This window comes from Oryctolagus cuniculus, chromosome 1, assembly GCF_051225735.1.
Source record: "Oryctolagus cuniculus isolate XC-2025 breed Fujian yellow rabbit chromosome 1, ASM5122573v1, whole genome shotgun sequence".
In the NCBI taxonomy this organism is placed as follows: Eukaryota; Metazoa; Chordata; class Mammalia; order Lagomorpha; family Leporidae; genus Oryctolagus; species Oryctolagus cuniculus.
The window spans coordinates 69,062,547-69,090,348 of record NC_142867.1 but is presented as its reverse complement, the minus strand read 5'-3'; the positions used below and the strand labels follow the sequence as shown (position 1 = coordinate 69,090,348).

The window sequence follows — 27,802 nt, the reverse complement described above, 5'->3', positions numbered from 1 at the left end:
TGGCCCAAGTACATGGGCTCCTGGCACCCATATGGAAGACTAGGTTGGAGTTCCTGGTCTTGACTTCAGCCTGACCCGGTCCCTTACCATTACAGCCATTTGGGGTGTGAACTAGCAGATGGAAGGTATCTCTCTTTTTATGACTGGAAGACCTGTGACTCTGCCTTTTTCTGTTGTTCTGCCTTTCACATAAGTACATCTTTTAATAAACAATTATTTCTGTCTGATTTAACTGAGTTTTTTTTTTTTTAAAGGATTTATTTATTTAGTTGATAGAGTAAAGGAGAGAGAAAGGAAGGGAGAGAGAGAGAGAGAGATCTTCCATCTTATGGTTCACTTCCCAGCTGCAAGGGCCATAGCTGGGCCTGGCTGAAGTCTGGAGCCTGGAATTCCATCTGGGTCTTCCACAGGCTGGCAGGGGCCCACATACTTGGGCCATCTCAGGGGCCCACGTACTTGGGCCATCTGCTGCTGCTTTCTCAGGCCTATTAACAGGTGACTGGATTGGAAGTGGAGCAGCTGGGACTTGAACCAGAGTTCATATGGAATGCTGGCATTGCAGGCAGTGGCTTAACCCGCTATGGCACAACACCAGCACCTAATTCAGCTTTTCCACTCATTGTTTTTAATAGTAAAAGCTTTAAACTAGTTGTTTTATTTTACTTTTATTTTTCACACAGATTGGTGTTGTTATAGAAGGTGTGGTTTGCTAACTGCTTTAATATGAAAAGGATAGTACTTTAATAAATATAAATAACATCTGCAGGCACTTGACAGTTCTTAATGGTGTTGATTGTGATGCAAGAAGTGATGATCTGTAGGGGAAGACATCATAAAATTGTAATTGTTGTCCTGAGGGTGTGATTTAGTCTCTTTTGGGCTATGATTCAGTGTGTAGTGAAAGGTTATGCGTCATTGTTGCCTGGTTACCTTAATAGAAGCCAGAAGGTTTTAGTTTACTGCTTGAAAATAAAAGTATTTGCAGCAGTGGTAGCAGTCTTTGAGGAACTAGTGTGTCATTCATTAGTTTAGTTATGAGAAATTGAAGAAAAACCCTGCTGCATTAATTTGACAGAGTTGTTGTCATCTTCATATCTCTTGACTTCTTGTAATTTTCAGTATCTTACTAGTTTTAAAATTCTCTTTGTTTCCATTTATTTGAAAGGCAGAGAAAAAGAGAGAGATACAAAAGAGAGAGAGAGAGAGAGAGAGAGAGAGAGAGAGTCTTCCATTAGCTGTTTCACTTTCATTCCCCAAATGCCCTCAACAGCCAAGTCTGAGTCAGATCAAAGCCAGGAACTTTATCTGAGACTCCCATGTGGATGGCCGGGACCCAAGTTCTTGAGCTGTTGTTTGCTGCCTCCTAGGGCATGTATTAGCAGGAAACTGGATCAGAAGCAGAGGTATTACTTAGCCCTTGCACTCTGATGTAAGATGTGGGTATCCCAAGTGGCAGCTTAACTGCTGTGCCACAATTCCACCCTTATTATCTTCTTTTGATGGATTATTCTGAGCCCTTACTATGTACCAGGCATTATATGGATATAAAAATATATGTGTCCCTATTTACTAACTTGGAGGCAAAATAATAACTGAATTAGGTTTAGAAGCAAGGAAGACTACTGTCTCCTATGTCAGAGTTCTTGGGTTTGAGTCTGTTCTGGATTTTAGCTTCCTGCTGATGCATACACTGGGAGGCAGTGGGTGATAGCATGAGTAGCTGGGACCCTGCCACTCATGAGGGAGTCCTGGATGGAGTTTGAGACATTTTCTTTTTTTTTTTTTTAAGATTTTTTTGTTTGTTTGTTTATTTGAAAGGCACAGTGATGAGAGATAAGGGGAGAATGAGAGGGAGAAGAGGGAAAGAGAGAGAGAGATCTTCCAGCTACTCATTCATTCCCCAAATGGCTGAAGTGGCTGGGGTTGGGCCAGACCAAAGCCAGAAGCCAGAAGCCAAGAACTCCATGAGGATCTCCTACATGGTGGCAGAGACCCAGGGGCTTGGGCTATCTTACTTTGCTTTCCCAGGAGAATTAGCAGGAAGCTGGATGGGTCAGCTGAAGCCAGGAGCTGGGAACTCAACCTGGGTCTCTCACATGGGAGATCCAACTACTTGAGCTATCACTTGCTCCCTCCCAGGGTACAGATTAACAAGAAATTGGAATCAGGAGTAGATCTGAGACTTCAACTCAGGTACTCTAATATAGGATGCAAGCATTCCAAGCAGCATCTTAATCTCCATGCCAAATGCCTGTGCCAGACCTATCATTCTTTACCTGTGAAATGGGTGATTGTTTAATTATGGCAGGTTGGGAGGAGGCAGGGGATTATTGAGAGTACTTACAATGTTAGAGTGGGAGAAAGTTGGAAAGATGGACATAGGGGTAGAATCGGGGCCAAGAAGAAAGAAACTACTTGTATGTATTTCAAATAAGTGATTTCATTTATAGGTATAAAATGCTGGAAATTTTGAATTTGAAAGGAAGATCTAAAGATCCTTCTTTAGTATTGGTCATTGTTTATGTAGTTACTGCCTCATGAAACCATGTATACACATGTGCTTTATATGTGACTTGAAAATTTCCTTACTATTTCAGATTATAGTAACATTATCTAATATTCTTTTATGGTTTATAGTACATAAAGATTTTTTCACATTTCTATTTCTATTTGACCCTCTTGATCAGCCTGTGAGTTATCTGGTATTATTTTTCCCTTTTACAGAGGAGAAAACACTCTGAGAAGTCCATTGACATACATAATGTTACACATCTAGTGAGTGCGAGCTGTAATTTGAAATCAGGTCCTTTTTTTTTTTTTTTAATTTACAGGTTTATTATAGGTCCTTTTTTTTGAAAATAGTTTATATTGTGGAAGAGTTCAAATTTACTCTTCTTTTGAGTATAGATTCCATAATTATTTATTCTTTACTATCTTTTTAATCTATTCTTATATATTAATGTAGCTATGATGCAGTTACTAACAGTAACTCCATTAATATCTCATACCAGTTTGTATGAAAATTTTCTTAATTGCACTAGAAATATCTTTTTATGGTTTGTAATGGATTTGAGTCCAAAAAGATCTACATATTGTATTGAATAGTTTTTAAAATGTCTTCTGATTTTTAAAAAGTTCCTTTTTGTTTTTTTTCTTTTTTTAAAAAAGATTTATTTTATTTGAAAGACAGAGTTACAGAGAGAGGTAGAGACACACAGAGAGAGGTTTTTTGGCCGCTGGTTCATTCCCCAAATGGCTGCAATAGCTGGAGCTGAACCAATCTGAAGCCAGGAGCCAGGAGCTTCTTCTGGGTCTCCTATGTGGGTGCAGGGGCCTACTTGGGCCATCCGCTGCTGCTTTCCCAGATGCATTAGCAGGGACCTGTATCGGAAGTGAAGCATCTGGGACTTAGGAGCTGGATCAAAAGTAAAGCAGCCTGGACTTAAACTGGCACCCATATAGAATGCTGGAGCTGCAGGCCAGGGCTTTAACCCACTGCACCACAGCACTGTCCGCCTGTTTTTTTCTTTAAATATCATTGAAGACATATCACTTGTCTTGAAGAATTTCCTGTATTCTGGATTTGTTTGAATGCTTCCCTTTGTTATCATGTAAATGTTGATGATGGGATCCTCTATGGATTAGTTTCTTTATCTTTTTAGATCTAGACTCTATTAGTCCTTGATGCCTTCCTTCCTTTCATTCATTAGGAGATACCCCAGGCTTTTTATTTTTTATTTTATTTATTTATTTTTTTGATAGGCAGAGTTAGACAGTGAGAGAGAGACAGAGAAAGGTCTTCCTTCCATTGGTTCACCCCTCAAATGGCTGCTGTGCTGTGCTGATCCGCAGCCAGGAGCCAGGTGCTTCCTCCTAGTCTCCCATGTGGGTTCAGGGCCCAAGCACTTAGGCCATCCTCCACTGCCTTTCCGGGCCACAGCAAAGAACTGGACTGGAAGAGGAGCAACCGGGACAAAACTGGCGCACCAACCGGGACTAGAACCCCGGGTGCCGGTGCTGCAGGCGGAGGATTAGCCTAGTGAGCTGTGGCACCGGCCTAGGCGTTTAGTTTTTTTTTTTTTTTTTTAAACTTTAGTCCTGGAACTAGCTATATCTGTAAGGTGCTCCATGAATCAGGTTTAAAAATTCCAATTCTCATTCACTTTTTTCCACACAAATGTCATTCACACTGATGATGATGATTCATTAGTAGGCAGTGCTATCAATTACACAATTGTTTTTTGCAAAATAATGTAGAATACAAATATCAGAATATCCTAAGATGTTTGAATAAACATTGTTTTGCTCAAGTTACTGTATGAATATGTTTTCATGTACTATGTTACACTATAAGATATATTTTTTATTGTGGGTTGTAGTCAAATTTGACTCTGTCGCTAGACCTTTCAAATAAATAAATCAGTATTTAAATGGTGGTGAGCAGAGCTAAAATAAAAATACTGATAGCACTAAATGCTGCCAAGGATGTGGAACACTAGTGCTGCTCTAGTGAAAGTACAAATCTAGTGAAAGTACAAATTAGTCTGGCCACTTTGGAAAACTATTTGTCACTATATTCTCTCTCTTTTTTAAAGGTTTATTGTATTTATTTGAAAGGCAGAGTTACAGAGAGAAGGAGAGATAGAGAAAGATCTTCCATCTGTTGGTTTACTCCCGAAGTGGCCACAACGGCTAGGGCAGAGCCAGGCTGAGGCCAGGAGACTGGAGCTTCCTAAGGAGCCCAGGAACCCACTCGTATGAGCCATTTTCTCATGCTTTCCCAGGCATATTAACAAGGAGCTAGATTGAAAGTAGAGCAGCTGGGACAGACACTGGCACCCACTTGGGATGCAGGCAACGATTTTAACTGCTATGCCACTATGCTACAATGCTGGCTGTTCCCGTCACTATCTTCTTAAGCTGAATACATGCATGTCCTGGTGTCTAGCAGTTTCATTCCTAGGTGTATACTCAACAAAAATGTGAACAACAACCGGCGCCGCGGCTCACTAGGCTAATCCTCCAGCATGCGGCACCGGCACACCAGGTTCTAGTCCCAGTCGGGGCGCTGGATTCTGTCCCGGTTGCCCCTCTTCCAGGCCAGCTCTCTGCTGTGGCCCGGGAGTGCAGTGGAGGATGGCCCAAGTGCTTGGGCCCTGCACCCCATGGGAGACCAGGATAAGCACCTGGCTCCTGCCATCGGATCAGTGCGGTGTGCCGGCCGCGGCGGCCATTGGAGGGTGAACCAACGGTAAAGGAAGACCTTTCTCTCTGTGTCTCTCTCTCTCACTGTCCACTCTGCCTGTAAAAACAACAACAACAACAACAACAACAAATTCCACATAATAATAATAGTAATACCATTATTCACATAGCCAAATATTGTAAATAACTCAGATAGCTGTCAGCAGGATTAATACATATTGGTATATTCACAAATGGAATACCACACACTTATTGGAGTGAGTGATCTTGATGCCATACCGTGAATGAATCACAAACATAATATTAAGCAAAAGAAGCTGATGCTGTGGCGTAGTGTGTAAAGCTGCAACCTGCAGTGCTGACATCCCATGTACACACCGGTTTGAGTCTCGGCTGCTGTGCTTCTGATCCAGCTTCCTGCTAATATGCTGGTAAAGCAGCAGAAGATGGCTCAAGTACTGGGGCCCCTGGACCCATGTGGGAGAACGGGAAGAAGCTCCTGGCTTCTGGCTTCTGATTTGTCCATCTCTGTCTGTTGTGCTATTTGGGGAGTGAAACAGCAGATGGAAGATCTCTGTGTATGTGTTTAACTCTGCCTTTCAAATAAATAATTCTTTAAAAAAAATTCTAAAAGAAAAAAGCCAGATGGTATTTGATTTTATAAAGTACAAAAGTAAACAAAATAAATCTATGATGACGCTTTATAAAGTTTGTGGAAATGGATTTAAAAGATAAGTTATTTTCCGTTTTTTTGTAATATACATTTTCATGACATTTTTGGAGACCTCTTTTATGCATGGATTTCTACATAGTTTGTCATAATAAACAAATTATTTTTTCCATGAACTTTTTAAAGAAAGATTTATTTATTTGACAGAGAGTGAGGGAGAGACAGAGCAAGAGAATGATCTTCTGTTCTCTGGTTCGCTACCCAGATGGCTGCAGTGGCCAGGGCTGGGCCAGGCTGAAGCCGGGAGCCAGGAGCTTCATCCAGGTCTTCCACTTGGGTAGCAAGAGCACATGTACTTGGGCATCTTCCGCTGCTTTCCCAGGCCATTAGCAAGGAGCTGGTTTGAAAGTGGAGCAGCCAGGAAACAAACCCATGCCCATATGGGATGCTGTGTTGCTGGCGACAACTTTACCCTCTGCCACAAAGCCAGTTTCTTCCATGAACTTTCTGAAGAAAGTACCTTCTTATGTGTTAGCAGTCATGCTTTTTGTGGCTGTGAAGGGTGGTGGTGGTGGTGGTACCATGGTAGCTGCGAGGAAGCATTACATGTATTTCTGAAGTGTTGATCGTGTTCCATTTCTTTATCTGAGTGCTTGTTATTTTTGTGTATTCAGTTTGTGAAAATTCATTGAGCTATACACTTTGTATTTCCATATGGATATTGAAAGTTTCAAAAATTTATGTGGCTGGCTTTGTGATACAGCAGATAAAGCATTCCATATGGGTGCTGGTTCCTGTCCCAGCTGCTCCACTTCCGGTCAGCTCTCTGCTCATGGCCTGGGAAAGGCAGTGGAGGATGGCCCAAGTGTTGTTTGGGTCCTACCACCACATGGGAGACCTAGAAGAGGCCCCTGGCTCCTGGCTTTGGCCTGGCCTGGTGCTGACTGATGTGATTGTCTGGAAGTGAACCAGCCAATAACTCTGACTTTCAAAATAAATAAAGTTTTTAAAAAATTACAAATTTTTGTCTTGTTTTGAAATTTGATAGCAAATAAAATGTAATTCAGGAATAGATTTTTTTTTGACAGGCAGAGTGGACAGTGAGAGAGAGAGAGACAGAGAGAAAGGTCTTCCTTTACCGTTGGTTCACCCTCCATTGGCCACCGCGGCCAGCACACTGCACTGATCCGAAGCCAGTAGCCAGGTGCCTCTCCTGGTCTCCCATGCGGGTGCAGGGCCCAAGCACTTGGGCCATCCTCCACTGTACTCCCTGGCCACAGCAGAGAGCTGGCCTAGAAGAGGGGCAACCAGGACAGAATCCGGTACCCCGACCGGGACTAGAACCCGGTGTGCCGGCGCCGCAAGGCGGAGGATTAGCCTATTGAGCCGCGGCGCCGTCCAGGAATAGATTTTTTTAAAAATATTTATTTATTTGCCGAGATCCCATATTGGAGTACCAGTTCTCATCCCTCTTGTTCTGCTTCCGATCTAGCTCCCTGCCAATGTGTCTGGGAAAGCAGTTGAGGATGGCCCAAGTGTTTGGGGCCTTGTCACCCAAGTGGGAGTCCCAAATGAAGCTCTGGGATCCTGGCTACAACTTGGACCATCCCTGGCTGTTGTGGCCTTTTGGGGAGTGAACCAGTGTATGGAAGATCTCTGTCTCTGTCTCTCTCTTTCTCTGTTTATCTCTTCATTTTCCATCCCCAACTCCTGTCTGTGTCACTCTGGCTTTCAAATAAATCAATCATTGAAAAAAACACTTCTGTACAACTCAAAGTGCTGGCAGTTGGAAATATCATTATATTTATGAAAATAACAAGGAGCTCCTATTTTCTGAAGAGTTTCTTTGGGAAATGCACATTCAAATAAGGTGATGCTGGAAATATACTTATTGGAGTCATCCCTGAAATTAGTGTAGTGTTTTTGTTCCTGATACTCTGTTTTTAATGATGTTTTAAACAGGTCCTTTTGTTCCCCTGTTTCTTTTTATAGCACCTGACAGATACTTCCCATGGTGTAAGAAATAAGTGCCTACAGTTACTTGGTAACCTTGGCTCTTTGGAGAAAAATGTCATAAAAGATGCAGAAGGCCTTACTGCCAGAGATGTACAGAAGATTATAGGGGATTATTTCAGCGACCAAGATCCACGTGTCAGAACAGCAGCTATAAAAGCTATGGTAAATGAGATTATGGAAACGAGTTGGGCATAGTTTTCAGTGCTTTTTTCCGCTGTTTTTAAGTTCGTGGTTAGTGCTGCCTTGGATGCATTCTGAATTTCCCCAATATATACTTATGTACATCTTCGGGGAGGTATTGGTGGTAGCATTATAGGAGTCAAAGATAAACATTCCTGTATAATTGGAGTGCTGTTCCTTGGGCTTCTCTGGTAGCTTTCCTCTATATCTCTTTAAGTATGAAAGGTACAAACCTAGTACCTTTTATAGTAGAATCAAGTCACATCTCTCCTCCAAGTCCCCAATCCTAGCAGGGAGGGAAATGACTTCATATCCTATGGTAATAAGTACAGTTGTAGTTTCTTTGTTTCAGAAGTATACATGAAAGTTACCAGGAGGGGGTACTTTTTATTGAGAGGTATTGTTAACCATTTCTTCCTTAGGAAGGGGTACTTTTAGTGGGAGGTGTTGTTAACCATTTCTTCCTTAGCCTTCTTACTATTTATGTGTTTTTTTTAATATGCCCTTTGGGCAGCCCATGGGTTAACTTTATTAAATGCTTGAGTGCTTCTTCTGAAAAGTCTTTCACCAGGTATTCTTTTTTATGTAGCACTGGTTTTAGCTGAAGGGAATCATGTAAGTCTGATATAATGGGAAAATCTGTGAGATTGTAGGGGGGCATTGGAAATACTGATGGGTTTCTCCAAGTACTCAAACTATATCTTTATTATCTAGTTGCAGCTTCATGAAAGAGGACTGAAGTTACATCAAACAATTTATAATCAGGTATCTTAAAAATTATTATCTGGAAGAGAATGCTGTGCTCCAGGCTTTTGGGTTCGGTGTGGTCCAGCCCTGGGGAGGGTGGCTGGTTCTCAGAATTTGAAAAGATAAGGGCTTTAGCTGGCTAACAGTGGATACTTTAATTGGGATGACTGTGAAGTCATACCCCAAACATACAGAGTTTTTGGACTGTGTACTTGAATAGTACTATCCCAAATATACTTTTCAGGAAGAATTTTTAGAGTAGGTAATAGAGTACTACTCCATGTGAAAAGGGTCTTTATGGGGATTTGGGTAACTCAATGTGATTGCCAGAGTACATAAAGAATATTGTAGTGTTGACAGTAATAAAAATGTCAGTGTTGCTTGGGCCATACCTGGCGTCTGTTTGGGGCACTACACTTGATGAACTTGAGTGTTTCTGGAGGAGGATGACCAAACCACGGGATAATAAGAAAAGATGTCACATGAATGTAGAAATGGTAAAGAAAAGGCCTTATGAAGTTGTGAAAAAGCTGGTTGACAGCTTAATTAAAAAGGTTTACAAGGTGGTGCTTCTCTTGGAGAATAAATGGATAAATCTAGTGACAAGCAATTTAAATCAATGCTCAGAGGCATATTTTGCTAATCTCCCAAGAGTGGTTTTCTCTCTCAAGGAAAACTAATAATTAGTTAAGCTCTTCTGACTGAAATATAAGCCAAGTTGATGTTACAAGATGAATGGATCCAAAATGTTGGTGTTCATATGATCACCACCTTCTCTCCCTATAGGAAAGTTATGTGGTAGACAAAATAATTAAAGGAACGTTGGAGAGTAATGACTCAGAGGAAAGGAAGTCAACTGATTCAGATATTTATTGGCGTAAGACTGTCAGTAATCTAGGCAAACAATGATGAGGGCCTCAGGGAGTAAGGGCAGAATGGTAGTGGAGAATTTGAGATATATGGTAGAATTTGGTTCTATAATGAGTTTGATTTTGTTTATATTGAGTTTGGAAGGTTGGTGTGACATCCATGAAGAGAATTCCAGCCATAGGTAGTTACGAAAGTATGGAGTTCTGGAGAAATCAGAGCCAAAAGTGGATATTTGGAGTTATCACTATCCATGGGGCATGAGGATACCCAGGCAGAATGAGTAGATCAAACAGAGGCCAGTATTTCAAACCAAAGTAAGCTCAAATGTGTGCTTTATGTTGAAAGGAGGGAGGAAATCCATCTTTGGTGTTTGAGCCTGTGAGACTGGTACTGTGTGATTCCAGCAGGCTTTGCTAGGTTTGGTGCTATTCCAGCTTGTTTTTGTGTTCTCTTGTTAGTCTGTGATTCTGCTTTCAGGCATGAGATGGAAGGGTGTGCAATCAGAATACAGCCAGAGCAGCTGACAGAGGCCCTCAGTTTTTTTCCTTTGGGAAAAACTTAAAGAAGTTAAAACCATCCACAAGTATTTTGATTGACATCTTATCTTGTTACCCTGTCTTCATTTTGAAAATAGTTTGACCATCACCTGGGAGGACGTGGACTAATGAACATTTGAAATCCTTCTTTGCAGGCCTGTAAATTGCTCTCTGATGACTATGAACAAGTACGCAGTGCTGCAGTCCAGCTTATCTGGGTTGTCAGTCAGCTCTACCCTGAAAGGTTAGTGAGGATGTAAGCCAACTTTTGTTCATTGCTAAACCTTTTTCTCTCCTCTTACCATGCAGAAGACCTGCCTCCAGAAAAGTGATGGTTAGATTTTTGGAAGGTGAGGTGATATGGGGGAGAACGATAGACCCTGTAAGTCAGAATGCCTGATCCTCACTGTTCATCTCTGCTGTGAACTTTCTGTGTCTCTTGGAAAAGATGCGTTAGCTCTTTGGGTCCCAACCTCCTCTTCACTTATAAGTGAATAGATTGGTCTATATTTCATAGGGGCTTTCAGCACTTTTTTTTGGCTTATCTTTACAATTGCTGGGGACCTCTGTTAATTTTTTTTTTTTAAGATTTATTTATTTATTTGAAAGTCAGAGTTACACAGAGAGAGAGAGAAAGAGAGAGAGTCTTCCATCCGCTGGTTCACTCCCCAAATGGCCGCAATGGCTGGAGCTGCACCGATCTGAAGCCAGGAGCCTCATCCGTGTCTCCTATGCGGATGCAGGGTCCCAGGGACTTGGGCCATCCTCTGCTGCTTTCCCAGGCCACAGCAGAAAACTGGACAGAAGTAGAGCAGCTGGGTTTTGAACCTATATGGGATACCAGTGCTTCAGGCCAGGGTGTTAACCCACTGCGCCACAGCACTGGCCCCATAGGGGACCTCTTTTAATTTGGCTGAGGCCAAATGCCAGATAAAGCTGTCTGGTGAGTTTGGGAATAATGATCCCTTATATAGTGTTTTGTGGTTAAAAAACGTTTTCATAACAATTAAATCATTGATTCTCACAGTGAATCTTTGAGGTAGATAGAAAAATAATATTCTGTTTTATTAGAAGAACTCCTTCTATAGGAAAAAAGATGCTTTCTCCCTTTCATTAAACTGACTTCTCGGGGCTGGCACTGTGGCACAGCAGGTTAAGCCACTGCCTGCAATGCCACATTCCATATTGGCGCTGGTTAAAGTCCCAGCTGCTCTACTTCTGATCCAGCTCCCTGCTGATGCGTCTAGGAAGGCAGTGGAGGATGGTCCACATCCTTGTGCCCCTGCACCCACTTGCGAGACCCATATGAAGCTCCAGGCTCCTGACTTCAGCCTGGCCCAGCCCCAGCTGTTGGCAACCTTATAGGGAGTGAACCATATGGGGAGTGAACCAGTGGGTGGAATATCGATTTTCTTGGATGGAAAATTTCCCTCTCTCTCTTTGTGTAACTCTGCTTTTCTAATAAATAACTAAAAATATTAAAAAAAAAAAAAAGCCCTGTTTGGGGCCGGCACTGTAGCATAGCAAATTAAGCTGCCTTCTGCAGTGCATGCATCCTGTATGGGCACAGTTCAAGTCCCGGCAGCTCCACTTCCAGTCCAGCTCCCTGCTAATGTGCCTGGGAAAGCAGTGGAAAATGGCCCAAATCCTTAGGCCCCTACACCCTCATGGGAGACCCAGAAGAAGCTCCAGGTTCCTGGCTTTGGATCGGCCCAGCTCTGGCCGTTATGGCCATTGGGGAGTGAATCAGCAGAAGGAAGCTCTCTCTCTCTCTCTCTCTCTCGCTCTCTCTCTCTGTAACACTGCCTTTCAAATAAATAAATAAGTCTTAAAAACAAAAACAACCTATCTTCTAAAATCTAAAAGCTAAAGTGAGTTAATAAGCCTGTATAGGCATGGGCTCCATTTTTCTTTTATTTTCCCCAGAAATCTTTTATTTAAGGAATATGAACTTTCCATTTTTCATTTTTTAGGGTATAGATCCTCCCTTGCAGCACCCCCCCCCATGAACACACACAGACATAGGCTCACATATACTTACACAAAGACTAATCAATGATTCCTGCTTTTAGAACCTGATTTGCAAGTATGTTTTATATTGATTTAATCTGAGATTTACTGTTTTTACAACCGTTCTAATATAGGAGATGATAAAAAGGATATGAAATATGCTATGGTAGCCAGTTTTGGTTTCTTCATACATACATCTTTGAAGTTTTGGTGGGTTATACACTTTTATTTTAAAAATACTAAAAATTTGCAGTGCAGCTAAAAGGGGATTAGTTTATGTTCCTAGGTTGGTTTGTATACTCTGAAATGTGTTTCATCATTCTAAGATTTAAATTATTCAATTTGTCTTTTCCATGTGTACCAGTTTTCTTTTTTTTTTCAGTTTATTGCCACCTTAGGCTCATGTTTTGTCATATATGTCTTCTTTTCTTTTAATTTAGCATTGTCCCAATCCCTTCTTCAAATGAAGAAATTCGTTTAGTTGATGATGCCTTTGGAAAAATTTGTCATATGGTCAGTGATGGCTCCTGGGTGGTTCGTGTTCAAGCTGCAAAACTATTGGTAAGTTATACTTTCTTCAATAAACACATTGTCCCTTAACATTTACAGACATATTACACATACACATTGCACACACACACACACACACACACGTATGTCTATTTCTATAAATGTCATAACTAGAAAATCTGAAGTTCTTTTTGAGTACTTCCTCTCTCAGGGCCCCTAGCTCTGCCACTCTTGGTGAGATTGTTGGCTGAATGCTTTGTACCTGACTATACCAAATGTAGATCTAGTGATAGTTTTAGCCCTGTGACCAATACTTATGTGAATAACTGCTGAAATCTATGTCAAGGCATTTTTTTTTTTTTTTTAAGATTTATTTATTTACTTGAAAGTTAGAGTTAAACAGAGAGAGAAGCAGAGGCAGAGAGGAAGAGGTCTTCTATCCACTGGTTCATTTCCCATTTGGACGCAACAGCTGGAGCTGTGCCGATCTGAAGCCAGGAGCCAGGTGCTTCTCCTGGTCTCCCATGCGGGTACAGAGCCCAAACACTTGGGTCATCCTACACTGCCTTCCCGGGCCACAGCAGAGAGCTGGACTGCATGCGGAGCAATTGAGACAGAATCCAGCGCCCCAACTGGGACTAGAACCCGGGGTGCCGGCGGTGCCGGCCGCAGCCGAGACTAGAACCTGGGGTGCCAGCGGTGCCGGCCGCAGCCGGAACTTTAACCAGTGCCCATGTGGGATGCCGGCATTGAAGGCGGTGGCTTCACCTGCTGTGCCACTATGCCAGCCCCAAGGCATTCATGAAGTAATAAACAATATGGATGATTTTAGTATTTCTTGCTAATAGGTTATATGCTTGTCCGAAGTAAAATAGAGTTAAGCCAGCTCTTACTAGTCTTTATTTTTGAATTTGTGTTTTGTTTTGAATTCAAGCTTTCTCTTGGTTTATGAATATTTTAAAATTCAGAACCATCCAGTCATCTGTTAAATCTTTTCATTCAGCATTATGGAGTAGGGCAGGTATTTGGGTCAATTAAGTTGCTGCTTGGGATGCCTGCATCCTGTATCAGAGTGCCTGATTCTAGTCCTGGCTATTCCACTTCTGATACAGAATTCCTGCTAATGCATCCTGGGAGGTAGCAAATGATGACTCAAGTACTCGGGTTCCTGCCACCAATGTGGGAGACACAGATGGAGCTTTGGTCTCCTGGCTTTGGCTTGGTCCTTCCCTGGGTGTTGTGGCATTCATGGAATGAACCACTGGATGGGAGATCTCTCTCTCTCTCCCTTTTAAATAATATGAAAATATATAAGTGTCCGGCGCCGCGGCTCACTAGGCTAATCCTCTGCCTTGCGGTGCTGGCACACCGGGTTCTAGTCCCGGTCGGGGCACCAGATTCTGTCCCAGTTGCCCCTCTCCCAGTCCAGCTCTCTGCTGTGGTCCAGGAAGGCAGTTCCTGGCTTCGGATTAGTGCAGCTTGGGCCATTGCGGCCAACTGGGGAGTGAACCAGCAAATGGAAGACCTCTCTCTCTCTCTGCCCCTCCTGCTCTCTCTGTATAACTCTGACTTTCAAATAAATAAATCTTTAAAAACAAACAAACAAAAAAAGGGACCAGCATTATAGTGTAGCAGGTATAACTGCTGCCTGTAAAGCCAGCATCCCGTGTGGTCACTGGTTCAAGGCTCATCTGCTTCACTTGTGTTCCAGCTCCTTGGTAATACACCTGGGAAAGCAGTGGAAAATGGCCTATGTGCTTGGGCCCCTGCACCCAAATGGGAGACCTGAATGAATCTCCTGGCTCCTGGCTTGGCCTGGCTCAGCTCTGGCTGTTGTGGCCGTTTGGGGAGTGAAGTAGCAGATGGAATATCTCTGTCTGTCTCTCTCTCTGTAACTCTGCCTCCCATATGGGCACCGGGTTCTAGTCCCAGTTGCTCCTATTCCAGTCCGGCTCTCTGTTGTAGCCCAGGAGGGCAGTGGAGGATGGCCCGAGTGCTTGGGCCCTGCACCCACATGGAAGACCAGGAGGAAGCACCTGGCTCCTGGCTTCGGATCGCTGCAGCGCCAGCCATAGCGGCAATTTGGGGGGTGAACCAAGGGAAGGAAGACCTTTTTCTCTGTCTCTCTCAGTGTCTAACTCTATCTGTCAAAAAAAATTAACAAAAAAATTTTTTTTAAAATGTCTTAAAAAATGTTTTCCTGGGCTAACGCCGTGGCTCACTTTGCTAATCCTCTGCCTGCGGTGCTGGCACCCTGGGTTCTAGTCCTGGTTGGGGCACTGGGCACTAGTCCCTGTTGCTTCTCTTCCAGTCCAGCTCTCTGCTGTGGCCTGGGAAGGCAGTGGAGGATGGCCCAAGTGCTTGGGTCCCTGAACCCGCATGGGAGACCGGGAGGAAGTACCCGGCTCCTGGCTTCGGATCAGCGCAGCACCTGCGGTAGTGGCCATTAAGGGAATGAACCAACGGAAGGAAGACCTTTCTGTCTCTCTCTCACTGTCTGTAACTCTCTCTCTCTCTTCTCTCTCTCACTTACTCTGCCTGGCAAAAAAACCCAAATTTTTCCTGACAATTTAGAATCTATAGACATCTTTATTAGCCAGAGAATTATCTTTATGCATAAAGTTACATAAAATTAAATTTTCATGTCAGTTTTCAAGTCATACAGCTTGTTTAATATGCTCTGGAATCTTTATTTTTGCAGGGCTCTATGGAACAAGTCAGTTCTCATTTCTTGGAGCAGACCCTTGACAAGAAGCTGATGTCAGATCTGAGGGTAACTTGGATTCTTCGTTATTTACACTGGGTTTCTTAACCAACATCAGTATAGCTAAACATTGAGTTGTGTTGATATTATTTGGCAGCGCTTGCACTTTTTAAATTATTGTAGGTAACTAGATTACCTTTTGTTTTAAAATCTTAGTAACTTGATCCAAATTACAACTTTATTAAATCTTTTTTTATTATAGCAAAATAAACAGGTTGTGTTTTATAAAGAGGCAAGATTAACTTTCTATTTGTTAGAAACTAAAAAGATCTGGTCTCATTTTAGGAGGTGTTAGGACATTTCAGGAGTTCTTTTTAATAGCAATTCCATCAGAAGAGTGAATGAGTGAAATAGAAGGACAGAGGAATCAATTTACTCTTACTGTCACTATCGTAACACGCTGACTTTGCCAATTTTGCCGTATTTTTCTCAGCCCTTTTTCTTGTGTACATAACTTAAACAGTGAGTCACCCTTTGCAGATTAACATTGTGTCAGGTATATTATTTCATATTGCTAGTTTCTTAAGTAATATTGTTATAGATTCTATAGTATTCTGTTAGGTAGATGTGCCATTGCCTTTTATTTCTTTTAGTTCTCTTCACACATATTACTCCAAATGGTTATGGAGTTGACATTTGTGCTTTTGGAACATTGTCGTGTGTCTTTGATTTGAGGTGGTTGTTATATATATATATGTGGTGTCATGGAACTGTAAAGAGGAATTGCTTATGGTGAATGGGGAGAGATGGGTGATGCAGGGTTTCCAAGACATATTATATTGTAAGGTGTAAGCTTGACACACTTCCTTTTACACCTAGGTAATGTATCTCATCATTGCCTCTGAGATGTCAGCCATGAGTTTTGGACAATGGAGAAGATTCACAAGAGGCTGATAAATAGAAGCAGGGTGCCAGTTCATTCATTTGTGATGAAAAGCATAAGAGTCGAGTAGACTAGACACTTACCTTTGCAGACCATTGCATTCCCTGTTAGGCAATCTGTGTGGAAAGTGAATTTGCTAGATGGCTATTTGATAAGCATATTACATTGAACAGAATGGTGTTACCATTACCTCCGATGGGACTGAAAATAATTATGTTCTAGAGTCAGTGGATAGTCTACTCAATGGAGTGTTTGGATGGGGAATGCTGTTATTTGCCTCTCTGGTGTTCCCATGTTGTCATGGCAACTGTAACCTGCTGTCTGACCAACACATTCTTCAATGTCTTCATCATCTTTAATTTGGTTACTGCTAGTTATTACAGACCTAAGAGCTTTCAGTTTCACTTTAAGTGCAATTTGCATTTTTCTGCTCTGAACTATTGAGTCATTTTTGGAAAGTATAACTCTCAGAGATCAGTTTGATTTATAGTCTTCCTGTGTTCTTGGGGCATACCTTATTGTTCTTTCATGAGCCTCCTGAAAGTCCTCCTTGTTGCTATCTTCTACAGAGGAAGCGTACTGCACATGAGCGTGCCAAGGAACTTTACAGTTCAGGGGAGTTTTCCAGTGGCAGGAAGTGGGGAGACGATGCTCCTAAGGAAGAAATAGATACTGGGGCTGTGAACTTGATCGAGTCAGGAGCTTGTGGAGCCTTTGTTCATGGGTTGGAAGATGAGATGTACGGTAAGTATGACTACATAATAGTAATAGTCGCCATTTACTGAGGAACTGCTCTGTGTCAGTATTGTATAGGGTAGCACGGTTGTCTTGTTTTGTCCTCATAGTCTGTGAAATAGCCATTTTGATTTTGATTTTACAAAGTGAAGAGGCTGAGATTCAGGTAATGTGATACAGTGGTTAAGAGCATGGGCTTTGGGTTCGTTCAGTTTTAAGTTCCAGCATTTCCACTAAATGAAGACAATATTAAGTGTCTGGTTTGTGAGAATCAAATGAAAAAATATATATGTGTCTGTGTATGTGTCTGTTTGATGAAGCATTTGACAATACATAAATTGTTTATACCTAAGCATAAAAATTTATTTATTTATTTATTTATTTTTATTTTTTTTTGCCAGGCAGAGTGGACAGTGAGAGAGAGAGAGAAAGGTCTTCTTTTGCCGTTGGGTCACCCTCCAATGGCTGCCCCGGCCGACGCACCGCGCTGATCCGATGGCAGGAGCCAGGTACTTATCCTGGTCTCCCATGGGGTGCAGGGCCCTCGTACTTGGGCCATCCTCCACTGCACTCCCGGGCCACAGCAGGGAGCTGGCCTGGAAGAGGGGCAATCGGGACAGAATCCGGCACCCTGACCGGGACTAGAACCCGGTGTGCTGGCGCCGCAAGGCGGAGGATTAGCCTAGTGAGCCGCGGTGCCGGCCTAACTGGTAGTAAAAATTGAAGCTAATAATTTGTTCTTAGACATTTAGCTTGTGAGAGATAGAAGCAGGAATTAAACCCAGGTGTAACTGGCCACAAAGACTTTATATGACTTCATTTAAAATATTTCTTCATTACCAAAGGACGTTTTCAAGGCATGCATTTATCCTAGCTTTTAAGATGCCCCTGTCCCGTATCAGAGTGCCTGGGTTCTATAACTTGTTCTGCTCTTGGCTCCAGCTTCCTAGTAATACAGGTCTGGGAAGCAGTGGTAATGGTTTAAATAGTTGGGCCTCTGCCACTCACATGGGAGACTTGGCTAGAGTTCCTGGCTCCAAGCTGGCTCACGCTTGGTCATTTGGGGAGTGAAGCAGCAGATAGGATCTTTTCCTTCTCTTCTTCCTTCTTTCATGGGAATAAAATTCTGACTTAATAGGTTTTCCCCCTTTGATTCTTAAAAAAATATTTTATTTTTTATTTATTAGAAAGGCAGAGTGACAGAGAGAGTGAGAGAGCACACGAGAGAGCGAGAGAGCTTCCATTGGCTGGTTCATTTCCCAAATGGCCACAACGGTCAAAGTTGAGTCAGGCTGAAGCTAGTGCTGTCCCAGGTGCATTAACAGGAAGCTGGATCAGAAGCGGAGCCACCTGGGCTGGAACCTCTGCTCATATGGGATTCTGGCAGTGGCCCAACCCACTGTGCCACAATGCCAGCCCCCTCTTTGGTATCCTAAAGATGTTGCTCCATAGTTAGATGTCAGTATCTACATTTGTTCTTCGGTAGATAACATGTCTTTTTTGCTCAAGCTGCTTTTACGATTTTTCTCTGTATCACTGATTTTAAGCAATTTGCCTTGGTGTATTTTTTTCTTCATGTTTCTTGCATTTGGTGTTTTTTGAGCTTCTCGGAGCAAATAGTTGATAGTAGTTATCATGTTTGAAAAGTGTTCAGCTATTTTTTTTTTTTTTTTTTAGAATGTTTTGATGGCTATGTGGCCCTTTGGATACTCCAGTTACCTGTGCATTAGAGTATTAAAGGCATTCTGCACTCATCACAGGCTGTTCTTTTTCCTTATTTTTGTTTCCCTCTGTGTGTGTGTGTGTGTGTGTGTGTGTTTGACAGGCAGAGTTAGACAGTGAGAGAGAGAGAGAAAGGTCTTCCTTCCATTGGTTCACCCCCCAGATGGCCTCTACAGCCAGTGCGCTGCGCCGATCTGAAGCCAGGAGCCAGGTGCTTCCTCCTGGTCTCCCACGCGGGTGCAGGGCCCAAGGACTCATCACATATGAGTACTGGTTTGAGTCCTAGGTGCTCTGCTTCTGATCCAGCTCCCTGCTAATGGCCTGGGAAAGCAGCAGAGACTTAGGCCCTTGCCATCCACATGGAGACCCATGTGGAGTTCCATGCTCCTGGCTTTGGCCTGGTCCAGCCCCAGCAATTGTGGACATTTGGGGAGTGATCCAGTGAATGGAAGATCTGTCTCTCCATCTGTTATTCAAATAAAAAATAAAAAAAATCTCATCCAGTGTGTTTTTCATGTCAGATATTGTGTTTTCACCCTTAGAAGTTCAATTAGAATTTGGGTCTTTTTGGTGTCTTTCATCTTTCTACTTACCATGGTTAATCTTTACCTTTTTTTAAAGATATATTTATTTATTATTTGAAAGGCAGAGTTACAGAGAGGCAGGGGCAGAAAAGGGGGGGGTCTTCCATCGCTGGTTGACTCTCCAGTTGTCTGCAACGGCCAGAGCTGCGCTAATCCAAAGCCAGGAGCCTGGAGCCTCTTTCAGGTCTCCCACGTGGCTATAGGGGCCCAAGGACTTGTGTGTAAAATATGTGCCATATTTTACTGCTTTCCCAGGCTATAGCAGAGAGCTGGATTGGAAGTGGAGTAGCCAGGACTCAAACTGGCACCCACATAGGATGCTGGCACTACAGGTGGCGGTTTAGCCCATTATACAACAGGGCTGGCCCAGCGCCTGGTAATTTTTAATTGAATGCTGCGTGTTGTAAATTTTACTTTGTTTGGTAGTGAACATTATTTCTTATTTTTGTAAATATTCTTGAGCTTATTCTGGGATGCATTTTGCTCAGGCCTTATTTTTAAGCTTTGCTAGACAGGGCCACGGCTGCATTTAGTCTGGGGTTTATTTTTCTCCGTTACTGAATTAAACTCTTCTGAATAAACTGCTACAAGGCCTTGTATGAGTTCTGGGAATTGTTTCCTCTAGTCCTTTTGGGTGATTCTTTTCCAGGCCTCAGGTTTCCTCACAGATCAGAACTCAGCTGAAGACCAAGGAGGACCCTTTGCAATCTCCCAAGTTTTCTGTCTCCTCGTGTAGTTCTTTGCTTTCTGTGAACTCTAGCAACATTGTTCTCCCCAGACATCCAGCTCTGTTAGCTCGGGGAAACCAGTAATCTGAAAATTCTTCAAGCACTAAATTGCTATAATGATGGAACTCATCCCATTTATTTCCCATCTTTTAGTGATTTCTGTCCTTCATTGCCTTAGGTTCAGGGTCTGAAATAATTGCTGTTTGTTTGGCATACAGTCATGTTCTGCATAACTTTTGGTCAGTGATAGACTGCTTACATCACTGTGCTCCCAAAAGATGATATTGGAGCTGAAAAATTCCTGTCACTTAGTACTGTCATAGCTGTTATAATGTCATAGCACAACACATTACCCTTGTGCTTGTGGTGCACATACAGTCATGTACAGTATATATGTTTGATAATGATAATGACTGCTATTGGTTTATGTATTTGCTATATGAGTACTTTTTATTATTTATTTATTTATCTGGGAGACAGAGAGCTCCTGTCTACTGGTTTACTACCCAAAAGCCCTGAATGCAGAGGTCTGGGCCATATTGAAATCAGGAGCCGAGAACTCAATCCAGGTCTTCCACATGGATAGTAGGAGCTCAATTACTTGAGCCATCACCTGCTGCCTCCAGGGGTCAGCTTAACCTAGAAGTTGGAGTCAGGAGCTGAGACTCTGATATGAGATACAGTCATCTTTACTACTAGGTTAAATGCCTGCTCCTATAATTTTTTTTCTATTCTTTTTTTTTTTTTTTAAAGATTTATTTATTTATTTGAAGTCAGAAGAGAGAGAAGAGGCAGAGAGAGAGGTCGTTCATCTGTTGGTTAACTCCCCAACTGGCCACAACAGCTGGAGCTGCACCAATCCGAAGCCAGGAGCCAGGATCTTCTTCCTGGTCTCCCATGTTGGTGCAGGGGCCCAAGGACCTGGGCCATCTTCTACTGCTTTCCCAGGCCATAGCAGGGAACTGGAATTGGAAGTGGAACAGCTGGGACTCAAACTGGAGCCCATATGGGATGCCAGCACTATGCCACAGCGCCGACCCCCATCATTATTTTCAAATGTACTCCTACTTAAAAAAGCTTAGTGTAGGGGCCCACACTGTGGCATAGCTGGTGAGGCTGGTGGCAGCATCCCATATGGGCACCGGTTTGTGTTCCGGCTACTCTACTTCTGATCCAGCTCTCTGCTATGGCCTGGAAAGGCAATGGAGGATGGCCCAAGTCGTTGGGCCCCTACACCTGTGTGGTAGACCCTGAAGAAGTTCCTGGCACCTGCTGGGCTTCGGATCGGCACAGCTCGGGCCATCGCAGCCAAATGGGGAGTGAACCATCGGATGGAAGGACCCCACCCCCCCGCCTCTCCTTCTCTCTCTGTAATTCTGACTTTCAAATAAATAAATCTTAAAAAAAAAAAAAAAAGCTTAGTGTAAAGCAGTATGCCATTTTATATCAGCAGTAGCCTCATGCATCACAAAATGTGTCTCTAGATTGTATCAGGAGGCTGTACCAAGTAATTGACCTATACATCTTGGTTTGTGTAAGTACATTCTGTAATGTTCACATAACAGTGAAAACACTTTAATGATGCGTTTCTTAGACTGTATCCCCATCATTAAGTGACACACGACTGCATTTTGTATTTGTCTTGTCCTGGTAGGATAAAGCTGGGCTTTGTTACTCCTTATAATAGAAGTGCTGTAAAGCACTGGTGATACAAGGTGAAACACCATTATATGACGCTGTCTCTGTCACATAGATTACAAAAGGTCAGTACTTTACACTGCTTGACTCGGCCTCCTCATATTCAGCGAGGGTCACAGGCATGGGAAGATAATGTTGACTGTTCAAATTTTACAATAAACTTGTGTCAGTGAAAGGATTAAAACCCTAGTCTTTAAAAAATTACCTCAGGATAGAACTTCTTACAATGGCAAAAATATTATTTGGAAAAACAATTTTTAACCAGTAGATGTAAGAGTTGGAACATATTATCCAATTTTCTCTAAGATGTTCCTTGTGTAGTCTTCTTGTGGTACTTGTGGATCATTTGTCCTGTCTGAATGCTCAAATCCTTTATATAAAATTTACATAAAAGCTATGCTTTATCATTCCATACACTTCAAATCATTTCTAGGTTCCTCTAATACCTTATGCAGTTATAAATGATATCTAATTGTTACACCGAATTGTTTAGGGAATAGTAGCAAGAAAAAAATTTCATGCATGTTTAGTACAGATGAATTCTTGTTTCCATTTTTGAGCAAAAGTTAGTTGAACCCATGGATATGGAACTGTGTAGGAATTAGTTGAAGTTGTGGTAATTTCTAGTCCACAGCGCATTGGGATGACCATAGTTCATGATAATGTATTACATGCTCTATGAAGAATCTGAAGACAGGATCTTGCAGGCTGTAAATATGAAAGATAAGGAAATGGAAGTGCTAATTACTTCATTTGATCAGTTTATAGTGTATACATGTGTTGAAATATTAACCTGTACCCCATAAAAATGTACAAGAATTATATGTGTATTAAAAAAGGAAATTATGCTAGATGAGTAACTGAAATCCATTGCATTTGGTTTCTGTTGTCTTTTTTCTTTGGCTAGTTTCTGTAATTTCATCATGATTAATACTTATGCAGTTTAGTTATAAGCTTTTCATCTTTTTAGGATGAACTAAATCCCTAAAATTTAATTAAAGTGGCTGGCACCGTGGCTCACTAGGGCAATCCTCCATCTGCAGCCCCGGCACCCCGGGTTCTAGTCCCAGTTGGGGCGCCAGTTCTGTCCCGGTTGCCCCTTTTCCAGTCCAGCTCTCTGCTGTGGCCCGGGAAGGCAGTGGAGGATGGCCCAAGTGGTTGGGCCCTGCACCCTCATGGGAGACCAGGAGAAGCACCTGGCTTCTGGCTTCGGATTGGTGCAGCGCGCTGGCCGTAGTGGCCATTTGGGGGGGTGAACCAACGGAAGGAATACCTTTCTGTCTCTCTCTCACTGTCTAATGCTGCCTGTCAAAAAAAATTTTATTAAAGTAACTTAAGTTTGGAAAGTGAACAGACCCTATTCAGGCATCAATGAGAGATAAAGAGACAAATAGACATAGGTTAATCTGAAGCTGGTCAACTTCCCAAATGCCCACAATGGCTGAAGCCTGGAGCCAGGAACTCAATCCAGGTCTCCTGTATGGGTGGTAGGAAAACAGTTAACTGACCATCACTGCTGCCTCCCAAGATCTGTATTAGCTGGAAGCTGGAGTCAGAAGTTGGAGTCAGGTGTCAGACTCCAGTACATTGATGGAGACATAGGTGTCAAACCAGTATGTTGACCACTATACTATACATACGCTTCCTCACACATACTTTTTTTTTTTTTTTTTTTTTGGACAGGCAGAGTTAGAGGGAGAGACAGAGAGAAATGTCTTCCTTTTCCGTTGGTTCACCCCTCAAATGGCTGCTACGGCTGGCGTGCTGTGGCCGGCGCTCTGCGCTGATCTGAAGCTAGGAGCCTGGTGCTTCCTCCTGGTCTCCCATGCGGGTGCAGGGCCCAAGCACTTGGGCCTTCCTCCACCGCCCTCCTAGGCCACAGCAGAGAGCTGGACTAGAAGAGGAGCAACCGGGACAGAATCCGGCGCCCTAACCGGCACTAGAACCTGGGGTGCCGTCGCCGCAGGCAGAGGATTAGCCAAGTGAGCCACGGCGCCAGCCACACACATACTTTTAGTTATCTAATTATTCCATGTTCTCCTTCCCTTTGGGGACTTTGTGTGAGCAGTTTTTCTGCCTAGAAAGATCTTTTCTTGCTTTTGGACTAGTTGCTCCTTGAGGTATTATTTTATGGTTCAGTTGTTCCAGAAAGCTGCCTCTGGTCATGGTGACTGAGCTATGTCCCTGTTTTGCCTTTTCTGTTACTCCCTGTGGTTTTCCATTGGAACACTCTTAACTCTGTAATGCTATTAATTATTCTTGTTTGTAAGTACTTATCAAGTGATAATCTATTCTTTTTCATCTTTGTATATTGGTACTAAGTACAAAGGTAGTAAGTAACTGAGCCAGGATCAGATTACACGTGTTCAGATGCTAGTGATCTTTCTGTTATCTCTCTCTCTCTCTCTCAGTATAGCATGTTGCTTTTCTCTGCCCTGGACCCTCTTAACAAGTTGCCAATTTTAAACATTCCTAAAAGCCCTATAGAAATGCTAATTTGCTTGTGTATAGCCAGGCTGTACAGGAGGTTAAAACAGGTTTCCTGGCTTCTGCTTGGAGTTGCATCAGCTCAGGTCATGTCAGAAGTTCCTCTGTGATTTCCTTTGTGGACTTGGCAGGGTTATACATAGGTCAGTATAGTGAACGGATAAAACCCTAGGAAGAAGAGCCAGTAGTAGTTAACATGCTTGGATTCATCTGTGGCTTGCTTTATGATTATTAGGAATTTCATGTGTAAATTATATTATTCTGAAGTAGAAAAATCCTTCCCTTCTCATGAAAAGGAAGAATTCATAAGTACCAAGAAAAATGTGAATCATCTCCCTTTAATGTAATAAGTCTACTTTTAATATGCCTTTAAAACCTTTCTTAGACAAAACCAAAATCCATTTTTGAGTTTCAATCATAATTTTATTTAAGTTTTTTATTTCTTAAATAAACCATATATTTTGTTGTATAACTGTTTGGGAACCACTGAAATAAAACAACCACGTTTGAAGTCTTACACGCATTTTCTGTCTCTTATTTCTTGTCTCTCTGTCTTGCTTAGTACAGGGCCTGGCATGTCGTATTAAGGAAATATTTCTTAGTGAACAACTGAAGAGCTTCCTGGGTTTTGTGACTTCACAGTTACATGTTCTGAGCATATAGAGGTAGAAGATGTACCTCTGTTCACAAAAGCCATACCCGTGCCCTTATTGAGCCTTTAACGTATGCCAGGCAGCGCATTACATGCTTTGCCTGCATTAGCTCATTACAATTCTGTAAGGGAATGGATATCTCCAGTTAACAGGTGTTAAAATTGGGTGCCAGGAAATTAAGTTACTTATTCAAGATCATTTTCCAAATTATTGGAGGAATCACTTTCTACAATGCGCTCTGAGACCTATGCCATTCTATAGCATGTACCCTTAATCATTTATGATGCTAACTTAGAATCAACATACCTGGGTCCTAGACTTGTCTCTGCCCTCACTCTGAGGCAAGTTAGTTCACTCACTTTGCTGAATCTTATTTCTGAAATGAAAATAATATCTAGATTATTATAATCTTAATAGGGATAGGATTGTGGCATAGCAGATAAAGTTGCTATCTGCAACACTGGCTTCCCATATGGGCACTGGTTCATGTCCTGGCTGCTCCACATCCAATCTAGCTCATATTAATGGCCTGGGAAAAACAGTGGAAGATAGATAGCCCAAGTGTTTGGGTCCCTGCCACCCAGGTGGGAGACCTGGATGAAGCTCCTGGCTTTGGCCTGCTCCAGCACAGGCTGTTGCTCTCATCTGGGGAGTGAACCAGCAGATAGAAGATTTCTTCTCTGTCTCTCCCTCTCTCTGTAACTCTTTCAAATAACTAAATAAATCTTTTAAAAAATAATGATACTGACATTTTAAAAATGTTTTATTGTGATTGGAATCCTGAGGAAGTAGGACAACCTAGTTTTCAAGAAATTCAATTAATGTTGACACATGTGTAACTCAGTCACATGTATGTAATGGCAGGTTTAAATCTCAGTTCTTGTGCCACCAGAGTCCATGTTCTCAGATCACTGTGAAGGTGGTAGCTCAATCTGTGGAATGTTGGAAACCTCCCAGGCAAAGTTTATAGAGTGAGAGGATTGGAGAATGGAATACCGCCTGAATGAGAAGGAGTCCATCTTGGATTGTTCCCGTGGCCCCTTACTTGCTGTGCACTTCTGTTTGTCCCCTTTCCCCAGAGGTCCGCATTGCTGCCGTGGAGGCTCTCTGCATGCTGGCCCAGTCTTCACCCTCTTTTGCTGAGAAGTGCCTTGATTTCCTGGTCGACATGTTTAACGATGAAATTGAAGAAGTACGTCTGCAGTCCATACATACTATGAGAAAAATCTCCAACAATATTACCCTCCGAGAAGATCAGCTTGACACTGTCCTGGCTGTGTTAGAGGTGAGTGTTTCCAGTTTGTTACTTCTTTCTTTCTTTCTCTGAGGCTTTTATTTATTTATTTGAAAGAGTTATAGAGAGAGAGAAGGAGTGGCAGGGAAAGAGAGAGAGGTCTTCCATCTGCTGGTCCACTCCTCAGCTGGCCCAGCCAGCACTGGGCCGATCTGAAGCCAGGAGCCAGGAGCTTCTTCTGGGTCTCCCACGCGGGTGCAGGAGCCCAAGGACTTGGGCCATCTTCTACTGCCTTTCCAGGCCATAGCAGAGAGCTGGATCAGAAGTGGAGCAGCCGGGACTGGAACCAGCACCCATATGGGATGCTGGCACTGCAGGCAGTGGCTTCACCTGCTACGCCACAGCGCTGGCCCCTTGTTACTTATTTCTTCATCAGCTACCTGTTGAGTGTCTCCCACTTCCGCCCCTTTAACAGAACAACCCTGTGTGGTTCTTAGTTTATTTTTCAAGTATCTGTGCTAGGCATTGGTGTTACAGCAATGTATATGACAGCACAGTTCTGTCCTCTCATCACACTGCTCCTTCAAGATGGAGGAATCTGCCTGTGGATGGGAAATCTGAGTCAACTGTGTATTGCTCTGATTAGGAAAGTATCTAACCTAAGTTAAATTAAGTAAGGTTGGGGACACAGGGAAGGAAGAAGAAATGCTATAGTGGGCCGGCGCCGCGGCTCACTAGGCTAATCCTCCGCCTTGCGGCGCCGGCACACCGGGTTCTAGTCCCGGTCGGGGCGCCGGATTCTGTCCCGGTTGCCCCTCTTCCAGGCCAGCTCTCTGCTGTGGCCAGGGAGTGCAGTGGAGGATGGCCCAGGTGCTTGGGTCCTGCACCCCATGGGAGACCAGGAAAAGCACCTGGCTCCTGGCTCCTGCCATCGGATCAGCGCGGTGCGCCGGCCGCAGCGCGCCGGCCGCGGCGGCCATTGGAGGGTGAACCAACGGCAAAGGAAGACCTTTCTCTCTGTCTCTCTCTCTCTCACTGTCCACTCTGCCTGTCAAAAAAAAAAAAAAAAAAAATGCTATAGTGGTCATTTGAAGGAACGGCAGAATTTAATGAGTCTTTTTTTTTTTTTTTTAGATTTATTTGAAAGAGTGTCAGGGAGGAAGTGCGACAGAGAGAGAGAGATTTTTCATCCACCAGTGGGCACTATAGGCAGGGGTGAACCAGCCTGAAACCAGGAGCCAAGAACTCCATCCAGGTCTCCCACATGGGTGCCAGGGACCCAGGTACTTGAACCAACTTCTGCTTCCTTTCTAGGTGCATTAGCAGGGAGATGGATCAGAAGTGGAGCAGCTGGAACTTGAACCTGCCCTCTGATAGGGGATTGCAAGTGGCATCTTACTGTGCTGTGCCACGATGCTAGACCCTTTATTTTTTTTGTTTTTAAAAGTTTATTTGTGGGGGCTGGCACCATGGTATAGCAGGGAAAGCTGCTGCCTGCAGTGCTGGCATCCCATATGGGTGCCAGTTTAAGTCCCAGCTGCTGTACTTCCATTCCAGCTCTCTGCTATGG

At 43.0% G+C, this 27,802-nt stretch overlaps 1 protein-coding gene across 4 annotated transcripts in view; it reads left to right on the top strand.

The window, feature by feature from the left end:
* INTS4 (integrator complex subunit 4) overlaps positions 1–27,802 on the top strand; it is a 108,919-nt gene that overhangs the window by 26,205 nt on the left and 54,912 nt on the right. For 3 of the 4 annotated variants that reach the window (XR_016233027.1, XM_002708672.6, XM_089331480.1), the window contains exons 5-11: positions 7,868–8,053; positions 8,786–8,836; positions 10,380–10,468; positions 12,675–12,795; positions 15,446–15,517; positions 16,961–17,135; positions 26,078–26,283. Coding sequence is in view for 3 of the 4 variants with exons in the window: in XM_002708672.6 (XP_002708718.1) it covers positions 7,868–8,053; positions 8,786–8,836; positions 10,380–10,468; positions 12,675–12,795; positions 15,446–15,517; positions 16,961–17,135; positions 26,078–26,283 (900 nt within the window). In the remaining variant the exon portion in view is untranslated. The remainder of the gene's footprint in view (positions 1–7,867; positions 8,054–8,785; positions 8,837–10,379; positions 10,469–12,674; positions 12,796–15,445; positions 15,518–16,960; positions 17,136–26,077; positions 26,284–27,802) is intronic. The other variant, XM_089331478.1, reaches the window with a different exon arrangement.